The 16852-nt window shown below is 38.1% G+C and overlaps 1 protein-coding gene across 1 annotated transcript; it reads left to right on the top strand.

Moving 5' to 3' along the window:
• The first annotated feature begins 9310 nt into the window (after nt 1-9310).
• On the top strand, nt 9311-15697 carry LOC132098918 (protein BTG1-like). Its single transcript, XM_059505205.1, has 2 exons — nt 9311-9706; nt 14815-15697. Exons 1-2 carry the CDS (start codon nt 9562-9564, stop codon nt 15216-15218), a joined length of 549 nt encoding a protein of 182 aa, XP_059361188.1. The 5' UTR covers nt 9311-9561; the 3' UTR covers nt 15219-15697.
• Nucleotides 15698-16852: the final 1155 nt, after the last annotated feature.

The following is a 16852-nucleotide window of genomic DNA, read 5'->3' as shown; positions in this document are numbered from 1 at the left end:
ATGTTTTTACTTTTAGAAATACATTTTAAATTACTACATAATTTAATCCTATGTGAAATGTTAATAGGTGCACATTAGATGTAAATAAATTATAAAAGTAATCCATGTTCGAATAGTTATTATAACAATTATAACAGTTAATGAGCACATCTTAACCTGTTATAATGAATTTTGTCACTGGTATGTCAGATTTAGTGTGTCAGTGATGGACACTGTACATATTACATATCTTAAGTGTTTTTTCTTGTTTTAGATTATTTTAGCATCAGCTTCTGTACAAACTCCCCCAACACACAAACACATAGCCTACATATTTGCAAGACGGGTCTTTAAATAGCTTGTGAGGGGGATGTGAGGAGGTCGAGAGTGGGGAAAGTGTTGTTTTTGTGTGTGTGTGTGTCTCTTGATTGTGTGAAAGCGGCTCCTATTTACTGAAAACAGATCAGAGGCCTAATCTCTAAAACTGCAACCACAACGCAACCTTAAGCAAAGAGTCAACACACATCGAACCAACATCACAGCCTTAAAGGGGTCATATGATGCGATTAAAATGTTTCCTTTCTCTTTGGAGTGTTACAAGGTCTTGGTGCATAAAGAAGATCTGTAAAGTTGCAAAGACTAAAGTCTCAAAACCAAAGAGATAGTCTTTATAAAAGTTAAGACTCGTTCACGCCCCCCAAAAGTGCATCTTTTAAAAACACCCCTACATGTTTATGTCTTGATGTGGGAAGATTTGTGTAACAGCGCCCAAATGTTCACACAAAGAAAGAAGGCGTAACCTTTGATTCTCGCTGTTACCGCTGGCGCCATGTTGTGGAGACGCCGTTTCATTGTGAAAACGGAACTACTTTGTTTGGCCTTCCAGAAGAGGACACAACTAGAAATCAGTGGTTAAGTTGTTTTTACAACACTGTTCCAGAACAGTTCAACCCAAATATTCAGATGTGTTCAGCACATTTTATGGAGGACTGTTTCCTGATCCTGGGAGAGAAGATTACAATGCCAGTGCTTCTGACTCATATTGAAAGGATTTGCCACTGATGATTCAAACGCACGTTTTGATCAGTTTAGAGCAGTGGTTCTCAATTCCAGTCCTCGATCTCCCCTGATCTGCACATTTTGTATGTTTCTCTTAAGCCTTCAGACTTTTGTCATATTCGAATGTAAGTGCCCTGTGAAGTGGACATCACAGGATATTCTGCCATGATTCCAGTTCGAGGGAACGTATATCAAAGTGCATTGAAGTGTGCGAGATGTGAATTTAAATATTATTTATTTAAAATTAATTATATGAATCTGTCAACAAAGAGAGACATACAAAATATGCAGAGCTGGGGGGTGCGAGGACTGGAATTTAGAACCGCTCAATCTCTGATCAAAAATGCAAACATTGTTTACGCGGTGCGATGCAATGCATAAAAAAACAGTTTAAGTCATTATAACCTGTAATTATGTCCCCACTGAATGCAACAAATGCCTGGTTTCTAATGTGTTTTATTGTTATTGTCTTGTCACCCCGGTGTTCTGACCAGGACACGCATCACAGTATGGTGAGTGCCGTAACATTTCCATCACACGCTTGGCCAATCACAAAAGCACTGGATAGCTGGCCAATCAGAGCACACCTTGCTTTTCAGACAGTTGAGCTTTGTAAAAAACGACACGTTTCAGAAGGTGGGGCATAGAGGAGAAACAATAATGTACAGTATGTGGAAAATACTGTACTTTTTTTTTTTTTTTACCTTAAACCGCATAAACCCATTTCATTACATCAAATACACAAAATAATGTTCTTTTTAGCAACATCACATGACCCCTTTAAATACTGTAGACATATATTAAACCCAGTTTTATCATGTCCATTTACACCCTGACCTCAAGCTGACCCTGGAAATGCATCAATGTTCGATAATGAATGACTTTTTATCCTTGATTAATAAATAATCAGACAGGTAGCAGTCTGTCTTATCTGCTGTATTTAATGTCATCACTTATTTTTTGTGATACTACGAGTTTAGTGATTCTGGAAGGAGGATATTTTCCTTTTTGTAATAATTAAGTTATTATTTTACTATCAACTCAGAAAAGCAGAAAACGTCCTCAGATGTACCAGGAAATAAAATATGGTCTGTTTTAATGAAGTAGCGTTTTAATAGAAAGTTGTAAAACAGGTATTAGTTGTTTGTGAGTGAATGTTTGTTTCTTGTGCATATGTGACGGGTTTCTGCCTTATCTGATAAGGCAGCAACTGCTGAGCTGGTTAGAGAATGACTCACTGTTAGCTGTCACACACACACACACACACACACACACACACACACACACACACACACACACCCTTTTAAATCCTTAGGAGCTGTGTCATCTATTTGCCATTTGTAGTCTGAGACGTGCCTGAGATCAGTGTGTACAGAGCAGACTGGAGTTGCTTGCACTGTTATGACAATTTTTTTCTGGTGGTGTGCTATTCAATGTGACATTTTGTGTTTTTAGATGTGAGATGGATCCTAATTATCTTGCAAAATGCATGATATAAAAATCCATACTTTCTAAAAACTGTATTTTGGACAAGACAAATCAATCTCGGGGCTGATATGAAAATTTTATTGGCTAGAGGATGCTCTTTCATATCTCCGGACATTTATTTCAGTATACTACTACTACTACGACTACTTTGTTGTCGTCTTATTGTATTTTGAGTATTACTTTATATGTTATTTTAGAATTAATAATAACAATAACCATATGGAAATATCACATCAAATCAAATAAAAAATCGAAATAATACATTACTGTAGAACTCTCTTTATGAATTCAGTGACAGGAGAGAGAGTTTTTAGTGTGTTCAGGCACATGTTAAAATGCACACAAACACAGACCTGCAGCCGGATGTGACTCACAGGATGGTGAATATGTGTTTCAGCTGAGACGAAAACCTGGAAGACGTCCATATGAGCTCTTGAAGGTGTCCTCACACACAGAGACTCACAAAGAAACAGATAGTACTTGGCAAAACCACAAGGACTCGGACACACGCACACTTGGCAGGCTGGTAAAGGCTGAACAAGGATGGACATTTTGATATGATGCTGGGTTGTGTGATTAAAATAACACCCACAGCATATGTACGAAGCAGCTGAAGTGACTTCAAGCCTAAACCCGTAACATTCCTCCCACCGCCAGACTATGTTCCATGACTTCAGAGAGCTGGATCAGCCCTGCTCTGCTACACCTCATTTAAGGCAAAACCGCAGAAGTACAGCTCAGAATGTTGCTGATGTTCCTCAAACCCCCTACCTCCCTATGGGCTTCTCACAAAATTATATTTTCATATTTGCATTTGGTGTAGGTGGTAGATTTCTAGTTCAACAAAATCTGTTGACTCTGACGACTCTATTGAGGATAGAGTTGATCTTGTCAGTGAAAATGTTTGTTAACAAATGGCATTTTTTTAATTTAATCAATAAAGATGGGATCGAAATGTGCATCATGGCTAAATGTGCATCACGTGCATATGGCATGGCCAAATACAAAATTCAAAGGATTTCTTTTTCAAAAGACATGATGGCTAAAAAACTAACCAACCAACAAACTGTAAAAATGCTAAGCCCAGCATGTATGTCTCAGCAAAGTTACACAATATTTTATTCCTGAGTATCTGATGGAGCCGTGGGCTTCTGATGAAATTCTTGAATGGGTTCCTCTTCTCCTTCACCTCTAAAAATAAAATCATACCAGCCTGGCAACTATGGGAGATATGGACAGATACGGAGTGTGAGGAGCACAGATTAACACCCCTATTAATAGAGCCAAGGCCTGTGAGGTTGGTTAGGATCAGTTTGGAGGTTAACAAGGGCCATACACATTAATGTGACTTTATAAAATACCATATTTGTTCCTGAATGTCGTTTCCTGTTAGTGTTTCAAAAACGTGTTTTTAGAGCTTGTGGAAATGAATGGGAAGTGTGTGAAGGTTTTTGAGCCAAAAAAGAGGTTGAATTTCCAGTGGAATGTTCTGCATGTGGAAGCCATGGCCAAACCACACAGTTGGGTTTTTTACTTCCAACCGTTAAAAAGAGCACTGCCATACTTCCTGGATTAGAACTAGAGGAAAGAGAGGGAGATGAGTCATGGAGGGGTTTGGAGGTTTTATTTGGACACCTAGTTATATACCATCAGCAGTTTATTCATAAGCCAGTTTTAACACTCTTTTTTTTTTACCTAAGAGACTTAAATACAATGATCAACAGTATCAATTAAGTGTGCAAACTAGTATGTTTTTTTTCTCTCAAGTGTGTTTCTAGTTTGAATCAGAACTATGAATCAGAGACACAGCCCAAACATCACAGTCATTCTCAGTCCAATGAAAATTATACTCTGTATGTGTAATGTGTGTAATATGTGTCTGTGTGATGGCTGTGGAATACAGTGTGTTTAATTTAAAATGTCATTCAGTTATGTGTGTGTGTGTGTGTGTGTGTGTGTGTGTGTGTATATATATATATATATATATATATATATATATATATATATATATATATATATATATATATATATATATATATGAAGAGTTCAGATGCAAAAGCCTCTAAGTGCCATCTGAAATTTTCATCTACAGTTAGGATTTTTATCAGGCTCCTATATTTATGTTCAGTTATTTCACTTTAATAGCCTGGAAAAGGACCTGCACATTGCCATTAAAGTAAAATGACTCAATCTAAGCATAGGAGCTTGATAAAAATCCTAATTTTAGATGAAAATTTCAGATGGCACGTAGAGGCTTTTGCATCTGAACTCTTCATATATAGAATCAGAATCAGAATCAGAATGAGCTTTATTGCCAGGTATGTTCACACATACGAGGAATTTGTTTTCGTGACAGAGCTCCGCAGTGCAACATAACAGCGACAGAACAAAAAACACAATAAGGAATAAAAATACAAAAAAATACAAATAGGTGGGTAAGGATTGACAATATACAAATTGACAATGTATGGCAGGTATATTAAAATGAGCATTTATGTATGTACATGTATATTATGTGGAAAAGTTTTAACTGTACGCTAAGTATGTGTGTTGGATAAATAAGTGTATGTGTATATAAATATAAATATAAGTAGTGTAGTGTGTTCCATGTATGTACATGTATATTATGTGCAAAAGATTTAAGTGTACGCTAAGTATGTGTGTTGGATAAAAAGTGTAGTGTATATAAATATAAATAGTGTAGTGTGTCCCACAGTTATTATCAGCTGTTCATAAGATGGATTGCCTGAGGGAAGAAACTGTTCCTGTGTCTGGTCGTTCTGGTGCTCAGTGCTCTGTAGCGTCGACCAGATGGCAACAGTTCAAAGAGGGAGTGTGCTGGATGTGAGGGGTCCAGAGTGATTTTAACAGCCCTTTTGCTCACTCTGGATAAGTACAGTTCTTGAATAGATGGGAGGGTTGTACCGATAATTCGCTCAGCAGTCCGGACTACCCTCTGTAGTCTTCTGAGGTCAGATTTAGAAGCTGAGCTGAACCAGACAGTTACTGAAGTGCAGAGGATGGATTCGATGATGGTGGAGTAGAACTGTTTAAGCAGATCCTGTGGCAGGTTAAACTTCCTCAGCTGGCGAAGGAAGTACAACCTCTGCTGGGCCTTTTTCACAATGGAGTCAATGTGAATGTCCCACTTCAGGTCCTGAGAGATAGTGGTGCCTAGGAACCTGAATGACTCCACTGCAGTCACAGTGCTGTATATATATATATATATATATATATATATATATATAATCTGCTATATTACACTGCTGTTTAAAAGTTCACTATTGGTAAGATTTTATAGTTTCAGTATTGTTTTTTATGCTCATGAAAGCTGCATTTATTTGATCAAAAATACAGAAAAAAAATGTAACAATGAACACTATTATTACAACTTAATATAATATTTTCCTGTTTTAATATACTGTAAACTATCATTTATTTCTGTGGTGGCAAAGCAGAATTTTTTTTTTTTGGGTAACTTTGATACTTTTTCAGGATTTACTGTTTCCAAGATTGATAATAAATCATCATATGAGAATGTTGATTCCGCTATGCTCTGCCTGGCTGCCGTGTTCACCTGAGGCTTCAATTCGGTCAACTCTGAAACACCCCTGGAGAATGATTGATTATTAACCATGAAATAAGGTTTCATGGACTTAATTTAACATATTGTGATTCAAATATAGCCTATGGAAGTTAGGGAAGCCTGTATCTGCCATGGAATAAAAGTATATAAAAAAGCCAACTTTTTTTCCTCACAATTCAGGTTTTTTTGCAGTCCTGAACACATAATTGCATGACAGCAGCTTAGAATTCTTTTTTTTTTTCTCACAATTTTGAGTTTACATCTCAGAAATCCGGGTTTATATCTTGAAATTGCCCCCCCCCCAAAGTTCTGATTAAATCTTGCAATTTTGACTCAGTTATAATATTAATATTAATAATAATATAATAGTTAATTATATTAAACAAATTATCCTAGTTCTGACTTTTTTTCTCATGATTTCAAGTTTATATCTCACAATTCTGACTTTTATTCTCACAATTGACAGTTGGTAACTCGCAATTATGACTTTTTCTTAGAATTGACAGTTTATTTCACAACTCTGAGGTTATATTTTGCAAGTCAGAATTGTGAGAAAGTTAGAATGATGAGATATGAACTCATAATTGTGAGAATGTCAGGCTTCCATATTTTGCTCATTTGAGCCAGTCTAAATGATAGCCTAAGGCTACGTTTACACTAGTGCATTTTCGTTTTAAAACACATAACTTTAGCCACGGTTATGTCATTTACATTACTCCAGCATTTTCGACCCTCGAAAACGGAGACTTTCAAAAATGCTGCAGACCCCGTTTTAGTTTGAAAACTCTGGGGTTGCATTTCAGTGTAAACATACATGTTTATTGTTGTACCCATAGATACGGATAGATGCCCCATTTTGCCGATCCAGGCACATAGAAGCAGCCGCCATCTTGGAATGGTCAACTTGACGTCATTCACCTTACTGTAGGATCACACAGAGCCGCTGAGCCGTTCTGTGCAGGATCGTGGCATCTTTCAAATATTCATTGATTGCTACGGTGAATAACATCAAGTTGACCATTCCAATATGGCAAACGTCTTACGTATAGCGGCCTATATAAACAGATGAATCTACGTATATATATATCTATGGTTGTACCTGTATGAATGGTCATGTGACATGCGTTTTTGGTTGTGTAGTGTGGACCGAGATAATTTCTTAAATGAAGTGAAAATGCAAGTGTAGACAGATCGTTTTCATTTTAAAACGGAAACACACTAGTGTAAACGGGGCCTAATGCTACTTTTATAGTTTTAAATGAGAAGAATGTTCAAAAAGTGCCTCCTAAATACTGCCAACTAAACAGTGACATGCACATATTTTTTTGACACTGACGTTATAAAGGGATTCGTAGAGTTGACCATGCCTGAGACCTAACAATCTCGGAATAGTTATTTACTTTAATACTGATATAAGCTATTGGAGCAACCAAGATGTCAGGGTAATTGAATAAGTGCGCAGGACAGGTCATGTTGATCCTTGAGTCAGCACATGGTAGTTCAGAGGTAATTTGCCTTTGGACACAACAGAAAAAGCAACAGAATTAGGTCAGGGTGTTCCTTGTAGTCCATTTGAAACACCTTACCGCGGTTTATTCCCACTATATATATATATATATATATATATATATATATATATATACACACACACAGTTCCAGGGGCGTAGATTACGCAGGGGACGTGTCCCCCCCACTTTTATCATCACGGAAATTCGTCCCCCACACTTTTTCGGGCAGGTGTGTTCGTATAGAGGTTTTCAAGAGCTGGTGTGAATATAGATTTAAACTCAAAGATACAGGATAGTCTGCGAATGACCTGATGTTTTTTTCGGACCCAGAAGGCGAAATGAACATCACGGAGTGCTAAACTCTCCTGCAGTGTGTGTGTGTGTGTGTGTGTGTGTGTGTGTGTGTGTTTCATTCATACTCGAAGCCGGAGGGCGCTCTCGCGCAGAAAGTCATACCAGGAAACTCCTAATATGGACAACTGCGTCCAGCTATTGCTGTATGAAAACAGTTGTTTTTAGGTTTGTTTTTTCCAAGTCCAAAAAAATCTCCAGCAGGTGATAAATAAAGTATATGAACAATGCAGTGCTAATTGACATAGCATGTATTACAGTATATAAACTATTCTGCCTTATTATGTGATAAAAAGTGTCTGTAGTATATAAACAAATCATTATTATTTGTCCAGCAGTTATATATTTGTAAGCCAATTAAAAGTTAGAATTTAGAGAAAAATTTAAGTTGCCTATAGTATCCACTACCAGTCAAATGTTTTTGAACAGTAAGCTTGTTAATGTATTTTTAAAGAAGTCTCTATTTTTACTAGCCTATTTAAAATAGCTGTTTTCTATTTGAATATATTTCAAAATGTACTTTATTGAGATTTCAAAGCTGATTTTTTTTTGCATCATCACTCCAGTCACACGATCCTTCAGAAATAATTTTGATATACTGATTTGCTGCTAATATATATATATATATATATATATATATATATATATATATATATATATATATATATATATATATATAAAATAATGTCTTTTATCATCACTTTTGATCAATTTAAAGAAATATATATGTCTGTCTGTGTGTGTGTGTGTGTGTGTGTGTGTGTGTAATTTCTGTCCCCCTCACTTCTGAAAAGATGGCTACGCCCCTGCATAGTTCCCAACAGTGTTCAAAAGCCAGTGTCATCTCATGTAAATATTGTGCAAAAAAAACAAATCATTTTTTTAAATATATATTATCTTCCTTTAAAAAACACATTCTGTTTGGTCAGGAACGTGTGGTTGTGTGGGATGTTCATGTGTGAGTTTATAAAGCCACTAATAGTACACTAAACCTCGGGTCTTCCCCTTGAAGAGAGCGGGAGGTTCCAAATATCAGTGCAGAGGATACGGAATGCAGAAGTAACTACATTTCTTAAATGACAGCGCGAGCCCTTATTATTATACGTCTGTATATCAATGCTGTGCATGACACTGACCTCTCTGTAACGTTGTTGGTTTTCTGATGAAAGGGTTAAAAACCTTCATCCAGCCTCTTTTTCACATGCTCTGTTTATTTCTAGAGTTGTGACGTAATGGGCCCACTCCTCCGCGTATACGTCACCTCGTCTCAGCGTCGTGATTGGCTCGTTGTTGTTGCTGCTGGTAGCGGAGGGGGCATTACATAATCGCTGCTCGCTCTCGGAACGGTCTACTTTACTGGAGGACAGTGACGGAGGAGGGTGGAGTACACCTCTATGTGTCTTCTCGGACGAAACAACCCAAGTCATAGCACTAAACCGTCCTGGAAAACGTAGTACTCTCCGAAATTTTCCTGCCTCGACAAATAAATGCTCAGCATAGGGATCAGAGAAATAAAACACGCGAAAAACAAGGATCATTTTGCAAACGGAAACAAAAGCGCATTGGCCATACAGAGCACGGAGCTTCTCAATGCATACCCTCTGTGCCCGAGGAACGATGAAACCAGAGATAAGCGCCGCCGTCGGGTTTCTGTCGAGATTCCTGCGGATTAAAGGACATATGAACGACAGACAGCTCCAGACGTTCAACCAGACTCTACAGGACATCCTGGCAGGTAAGTATCAGTATTTACAGAAGAATATGAACTTCGTTATATCCACTTTCTATTTATATGTATCGTTTGTTTGTTAAAAATGTGGGAAAACACCGATCTCTTTGTTTACGAGCTAATGTATGTGCTTGGCCACATAGGCGGAAGCGCGCGGAAGCGTTGCGCACAAACATAAACAGTCGAAACCTTTCGACAAAAACAGCGATGCTAAAAGAAAACGGAAAAAATGCCAAAATATATAGATATTTATAGATGTAATCGTTTACATGATCTCGTAATTAAACGTCCAGTTAACTGACTGGTTGTTAGTGTAGTTAAAAATAAATGGATTTTAAGTGGCAAGCCGTAATTCCTTAAAACTACCGTTTTTTCCCCATTAAAATTATGTATATCATCACGTAGTGAATGCTATCTAACTAGTAACTATTCTAAGAGTGACTACTATTCATTAACAATTATTCCAGTATTGTTGTCTCCATTTATTAAGTCAATATTACTTATTCTTAACTTACTAGTATCTTGTAAGCAATCTTATTGTCATGTTCTTCTGTTTTATATAGACTGTTTTTTAGTTTGTATTTTATGTTGCTAGTACCTATTCTACTACTACTACTGTTGGTTACTAGTGAAATTGAGAAAATGTAATTAATATTAAATTGATTGGTAGTAATTCAGTTAGATACTAAATAGTTTTATGGAATGAATGTTTAAATGGCTTGCCATATGGTGTAGGCAGTAAATTACGTAATGCACAGCAAGTCTGAATGTCTAAGATATCAGATCTAGGGTTGATGTTTCATCTCTTTTGCATACGGGTAATAGTGCATGTAATGCACACTGTGCCTGTGCATCATTATAATGAACATGTAAGTACGCAGCGTACTAGCAATGACCGCCACAAATTAAATAGACAACTGAATAGCGTTTAAGCTGTTTTGTGTTAAAATACAATTTTCACTTAATCATTTTTAATTGCATCACAGGCCTCTACACTTTATGTTAGTTTTTACTAACCAAGCATGTAATCATATAAAAGAAAAAAGGTGTAAAGACAGAAGTGAAGTCAATTAATTATTATTCCGTTGTTCTTTTAATGTTGTTGTCCTTTCCTGGTTTTGTTTTAACCACCCATCATTTTCCGTATTTCTTTTATGGACCAGCATTTTGTTAGGCCCTTTGTTCAGATTCAGAAAACAAAAACAATGAATTAGAATAAAAATGATGTGGTTAAGCAGTTGAATAACAATCCAACTTATGATTATGTATATATTTATAGTATTATAACATAGTATAGTATTATAGTTCCCATTTTTGATGGGAACAGGCAGTCACTAAATGCTGTTTGTAAACAAATGGAGTTGGGGCCCCAGTCCGACAAAATGGCCGTCAGTGGTGGAAGGGAGGATGTGCTAGTTTCACATCGCATATTACTGTTGTAGAGGATGTGTTTAGTTTTTCTCCTTCCCTTCCCAGCATTCTCAGCCCAACATATGTCCACACAATAGAACAAAGACTGCTCATAATCCCCATAGGGTAGAAAAAAGTGGGTTAGTTCCTTCTTCACAATGAAAATGTGCATTTGAGAAAGGACTGCCACATTGAAAACAGTTCTTGTATAAGATCAATCTGAAAATCAGTTTTTCTGCTTCCTGTTCTCTAATCACATTACTAAATAAATGTTTGTCATGGATTTGTCCTAATTTTCTTAACCTCACAGCAGGCCTTGTTTCACAAATAAGACTTTATAATACAGCGACCAAAAGGCTATTTGGACAACGACAACCAACATTTTCATTTCATTGAACATTTTTATGTGAAGTACGTGCATTGTTGCGGTTTGGGCTCAGTCCAGAGTTGTGGGTGGTTTTCCAGGAGAATGGGACGTCACATCACAGGCGGCATTATCTAAGTCTACAGGTGGCCTGCGGGGGCCTGGCCTATTTCAGAGCCGCACAAAGAGGCTTGAGACCCATCCTTCTGTCTCCTGTTCTCCACCTGTCACCCAATAGAGCCAGAAGGGAACGAAAAAGCATTTGCGAGAAGTCTTTTTCTTTTTGGAAGACGAGTCCTTTGTGCAGGGTGTAACTTGGCACTTTTGAAAAGTCATGATTTGATGTTTGGAGTCGCCACTATTATTAATGAATTATCCCAAAAGATATTGACAAAAAACATCACCTACTTGCAAAAAGCAAAGCTGATCCATTTGACCCATGAAATAATGAAATCATATTGCCTAAATGGGACACTTTGGCTTTAAGAGGATTGTCCCTCCCCCTCTAGATGGTCTGCCAGGACTTCACCCTTTTGGTCTCGTTGTGTTTGAAAACTTTATGAGTCAGAAAGGGGATTGTGTAATCAAATGATTCTCTCTCTGGCTCTCTCTCTGTCACGTAGGCCTCTGACACAGATGGTTAATGGTTGTTTATCTGCGTTCTACCAACTATCATTTCACTCTGTGAAAAACATCCTTTCTAGTAGGGCTGGACGATTATGGCCTAAAGTCAAAACCTCGATTAATTGGACATTTTACCTCGATTACGATTAATGAACGATTATTTTGTTTCTGTTTTGTTTTTTTGCCCTAATAGTTCACTTACAAGGTTTGTACTGTAAACAGGGCCAAAGTTGGGGTTTGCGGGGCCCCGGTGAAGGTTGTACCAGTGGGCCCTGTTTGAAAGTGTTTAATTTGTATGTTCGTTCTATTTATTTGTTCATCAACATGCCCGCCACGTCCAAGAATGCAACGCGGCCACCAAGCCCTAATAGGCGCGGTCACTTTAAGAGACAATGAATGCATCCAATATAATACACATACGATTTTTTTCTCAACTGTTTACTTTAACTTAAGACATAACTGACAGTTTTTTCGAACATCCTATCCAAGACGGGTATTTTCACATATTTTTCATGTACTTGTCGGTATAAGAGCAAAAACAGACAAATTCGGTGTTCAAGTGTTTTGAGACACCTCTTTCTGCGTGAGCCCTGAACACCAGAACACCGCGGTGCTGAAGTGGGCTCTTACACATCCTTTTCTGTTTGTTTAAACTGCGATTTGTTTTTGTTCGTTGAGGTGCCGGAGGAACTTAAAGGAGAACTTTGCAAACGAGAGGTCGGTTCAGTATTGCTTTCTCTGAGACGCGGCTCTCTCTCCGGGTGCCCACCGAGCACAGCGTGCGAGTAACGCTTGAATGTTTTGAATGCTTTAAAGTCTTTTGAATGGTTACATTTGCAAGTGGCAAGGCTTAATAACACGTGAAAATGATACGCTTTCGTGTCGACGCAGCAGCGTTCTGTCAACTGTCCTGAGCGTCTTTTTAGACTGGCCTCAGCCAGACGGTTGAGATCGACTATTAAAGGTGGGATATTATTTCCTATTGAAAGAGCGATCATAGCTCACTATCAGCAGTTATTTTATTTATGTTCGTAACATTTCTTACATATTATTGCTCGGTGTAAGAGATAAATAAAGATTAAAGGTAAACAGTACCAGTACGAGTGATTGTGTGTGAATTAGTCATACCGTCTATATATTATTGTGAAGCTGGGGGTTGTAAATAGCCTAGTTCCTACAAAAGTAGGAAAATATGCTATAAAAAGTTTTGAGATTCTAAGATACTTTAGTGATAAATCACAGGACAGCGCTAACAACTGCGTTCCTCTGTGCGCGCGATCTTCACAGCTATGAGTTTTCGTGCCACAATGCAGCTGGCGTGAACATGGTAGCTCGATATAAATAATACACATCCGATCGTCTAATCGCTTGAACGTCCAAACCATAAAACAAATACAACTGACAAAGTTTAGTGAAGACTCAAGGCTCACCGCTCGCGCGCCATCACTATGTGTTGAACCGGCGTTCACCTCCGTGTTTTGCTTTTATGCCACTGACTGGCAGAATCATGTGGCTACACACGCTTTTAAGGGGGAAGTATTAACAGGAAATAACCGAAATAACCGACATGGGAAAATTACGTTGGTTAGAGGTTCTAAATTTCGGTTTCGATTACTTTTCGATTAATCGTCCAGCCCTACTTTCTAGACCCTCGTCCCTTTTCTACTGTTACATTTGCTGCAATACAAGGCCGAACTATCAGAATTTTTATTTTCTTTTTTTAAACCATGCTTAATTTATTAATTTATGGTTATGGTATGTGTGGGCAGATAAGTAGTATTTATTTGTTTTCCTTTTCTAAATGCAATAATTCGTCTGTCCTTACTTGCATTGCATCCACGTTTACTTTTATTGCTAGAATAACAAATTAATTTTTGATGGATTCAAAAACTATAACCATTGTTTTAGTGTAGTTAAGGATGCATATAACGACTACATAAATTGTAATATTTGTTTATTGGACATGTCACCTATCTGCCAATGTTAGTAATAATACCTGAATATTATTGGTTGATATTGGATATTTAAAAATGCATGTTCGTTTCCACTTAATTTTACATCTAGCAAGCACTTAGTTAATGATAGTGTGCTTTTAATTACACTAATAATTAATTATACTCAAGTTAGTCTAATCTACTTAAACATAAAAAATGAATATGTAATGTAGATTATAATTGACAATTTAAAACAATTGATTTAATTTTAAATCATTGAGACAAACTGACAGATTTTTTTATGATGCCTATATGACATAAATATTAGTATAATCTTTTCAGCCAGTTTTAATATTGGTGCGTCCTCAACGGAGTTAAGTGTATTTGCTTTTATATTTTATATCAAATATGAAACTTGATAATAGTGTTCTTCAATAACATCTTTTTTAACAGATCTTAAAATTAATGTCTTTTAATGTACATTACAATTAATAATTTTTATTTAATCGTTCAAATGGTTTTTAAGAACATCAACAACAAAAACTAACAGGAGCGTAATACTGGCCGTGATTTTCATCCAAAATTTTAATGTCTGTGCATCTGTAACAGAGTAAAAAAAACAGCATTTCAGTCAAACAAATGAGTTTTATTATATGTTATATTATAATGTTATTATACGTGTTGTCTGTTCTTTTTTTGTTTGTTGTTTTATTTGTCAATGCATTTTATTTATTATTTCATATATGCAAGATTACAAAAACAGCTCCATCTCTCTCTTACAGAGCAATACAAGCACCACTGGTTCCCAGACCGTCCCAACAAAGGTTCTGGTTATCGATGCATACGCATCAACCACAAGATGGACCCTCTGGTAGGACAGGCCGGCCAGCGCATTGGCCTGAGCATCCAGCAACTCTACCTGCTGCTTCCCAGTGAGCTGACATTGTGGGTCGACCCATTTGAAGTGTCCTACCGCATCGGAGAGGACGGCTCGATTTGTGTGCTCTATGAGTCACACCCCAGCACCAACGGAAACCCCAGCATCACCACTGGAAACAGCAACCCTGCCTCTTCTGTCACCCAGGTATCCCCAATGGTGGACAGTCACATCAGCTGCAAGGAGGAACTACTGGTTATGGGCCGCACCAGCTCCACTAAACCCTACCTGATGACTGTGTCCAGCTAAATTGGTCACAGAAGTCATTTTTAAAAAATAAAAAAGAGAAAGGAGAAGGAGGAGAAGAAAAAAAACAGGATGTGTCCTATCATCCAGGTGATGGAAACCTCGTAGGTTTAATTTTCACTCGTTTGGTTGTCTGTTCTGTTATTGTGTTGGATCTACCAGAGGCTTGACCCTGGGGCAGCTAATGAAGACCTGAAACATCGCCCGGCCCCCCAGCTCACAGAGACTTGCTCACTCCCATGTTGGCGGTCCTGGGGGTGCTTTTTCCACCATCTTCTGCCGATGTTGACTTTGCACTTTTCTTTCACTGTTTATGTTATCGCACAAACGCAAACTCCCTCTAAAATGTTAAGGAATTAGTCACAGAATCCTGTTTTATCATTTCACCGTTCACTGTCGAGCTGAAGCCCAGACACACCGGCAACTGTGCCAGCCTTGAGTATCCGCTTACAAGCGTCCTTTTTTTTTTTTTTTTTTTTTTTTTCACATCACTTTTTTGGAACACAAAGCAGCACTTTTGTCACTCTTCTCATTGTCTGGTATGCAACCGGGCCTTATTTTGAGCTTCAGGTCGACATGAACCAGTTTCAAACAGCCTCCGTCCTGTACACTGCCGCGGTGGAATACCTGTGTCATACTGTTACCTGCGCTAGCCGTTGATGGCATTGTGATGCAAAGGTTCTCATGCTTGTAGCTTTTTCTGGGGCTCCCTCCTGGACGAATGTAATTTCTAACAAAAAAGAGAGAGAAAAATCTAATGCAGACTAAACATTTGAATTATTTAAACCCCTCGACATACCAAAATAAAAGATGCAGCAAAGTTGTTGTTTTTTTTTACTTTGAGCAGATGTGGTCTTTACTTTCTGCTTGATTTAGAAAGGACGTTGAATGCACTTTGACATTTTAGACTGTGTGGGATGACATTTCGATTCGACCCAACTGCATTCCAATGCATACCTTCTCATTCAGTTGTCGTAATTCGCTCTCTCTATGTTTGCGCTCTGCACAAAGAAATTAGTTCTCTATCTGTAGGACTCAATTTAAAGCCAGTAAATGGCAATAGACAACCGACCAGCAAGAAACGGCATCAAAAAAACGGACCAATGTTGCCCATCTTCTCGCAGAATCGCAGGGCCAGTGATGCTCGCTTATTACAGAGGGTCTCCCGACTCACTTTCCAGCTTTCGTCACCGGTCTCAGTCTTAACTAGGAGTGCGCAGTCAAAACATATCACCTCCCTCTCTAAGCATGTCAAAGGAGGGGGTAGGACCCTCACATCAGGGCAGCTACAATCCTATCCGGCCCCCTTCTTGCAGTCTGCAGGAGAGTTTTTATGCCAGCATACATACCGAGCGCACTCCAAAACCTACTGAGCCTTACGTACAGGGATGAGTTGGGACGGGAAGAGACATAAGGTGTGCTCCTGGTTCTGGCCGATTCTGTTTACATTGGCACGAGGTGCGGAAATAAGCTGATTGCAGGCTTTGTGTGCCTGTATGTGTGCAACGGACTGCTCTTGCCTTAGCCGCTAAACTGCAGAGACAAGGTGCTGATAATAAGTCCAATGTGTGCTAATACATTCGACTCTAGAGGACCATTGGTTACGGCGGGTTGTCGATGCACTGCTGTCCCTTTAT

The sequence above is a fragment of the Carassius carassius genome, chromosome 22, assembly GCF_963082965.1.
Source record: "Carassius carassius chromosome 22, fCarCar2.1, whole genome shotgun sequence".
Classification (NCBI taxonomy): Eukaryota; Metazoa; Chordata; class Actinopteri; order Cypriniformes; family Cyprinidae; genus Carassius; species Carassius carassius.
This window is presented reverse-complemented; position numbering and strand designations above follow the sequence as displayed.

Bases quoted from the DNA above. Each gene is read 5' to 3' on its own strand.
- LOC132098918 (XM_059505205.1), top strand. From the start codon at position 9,562: ATGCATACCCTCTGTGCCCGAGGAACGATGAAACCAGAGATAAGCGCC. The intron at 9,707-14,814 runs GTAAGTATCAGT...TCTCTCTTACAG, and splicing joins TCTACAGGACATCCTGGCAG to AGCAATACAAGCACCACTGG.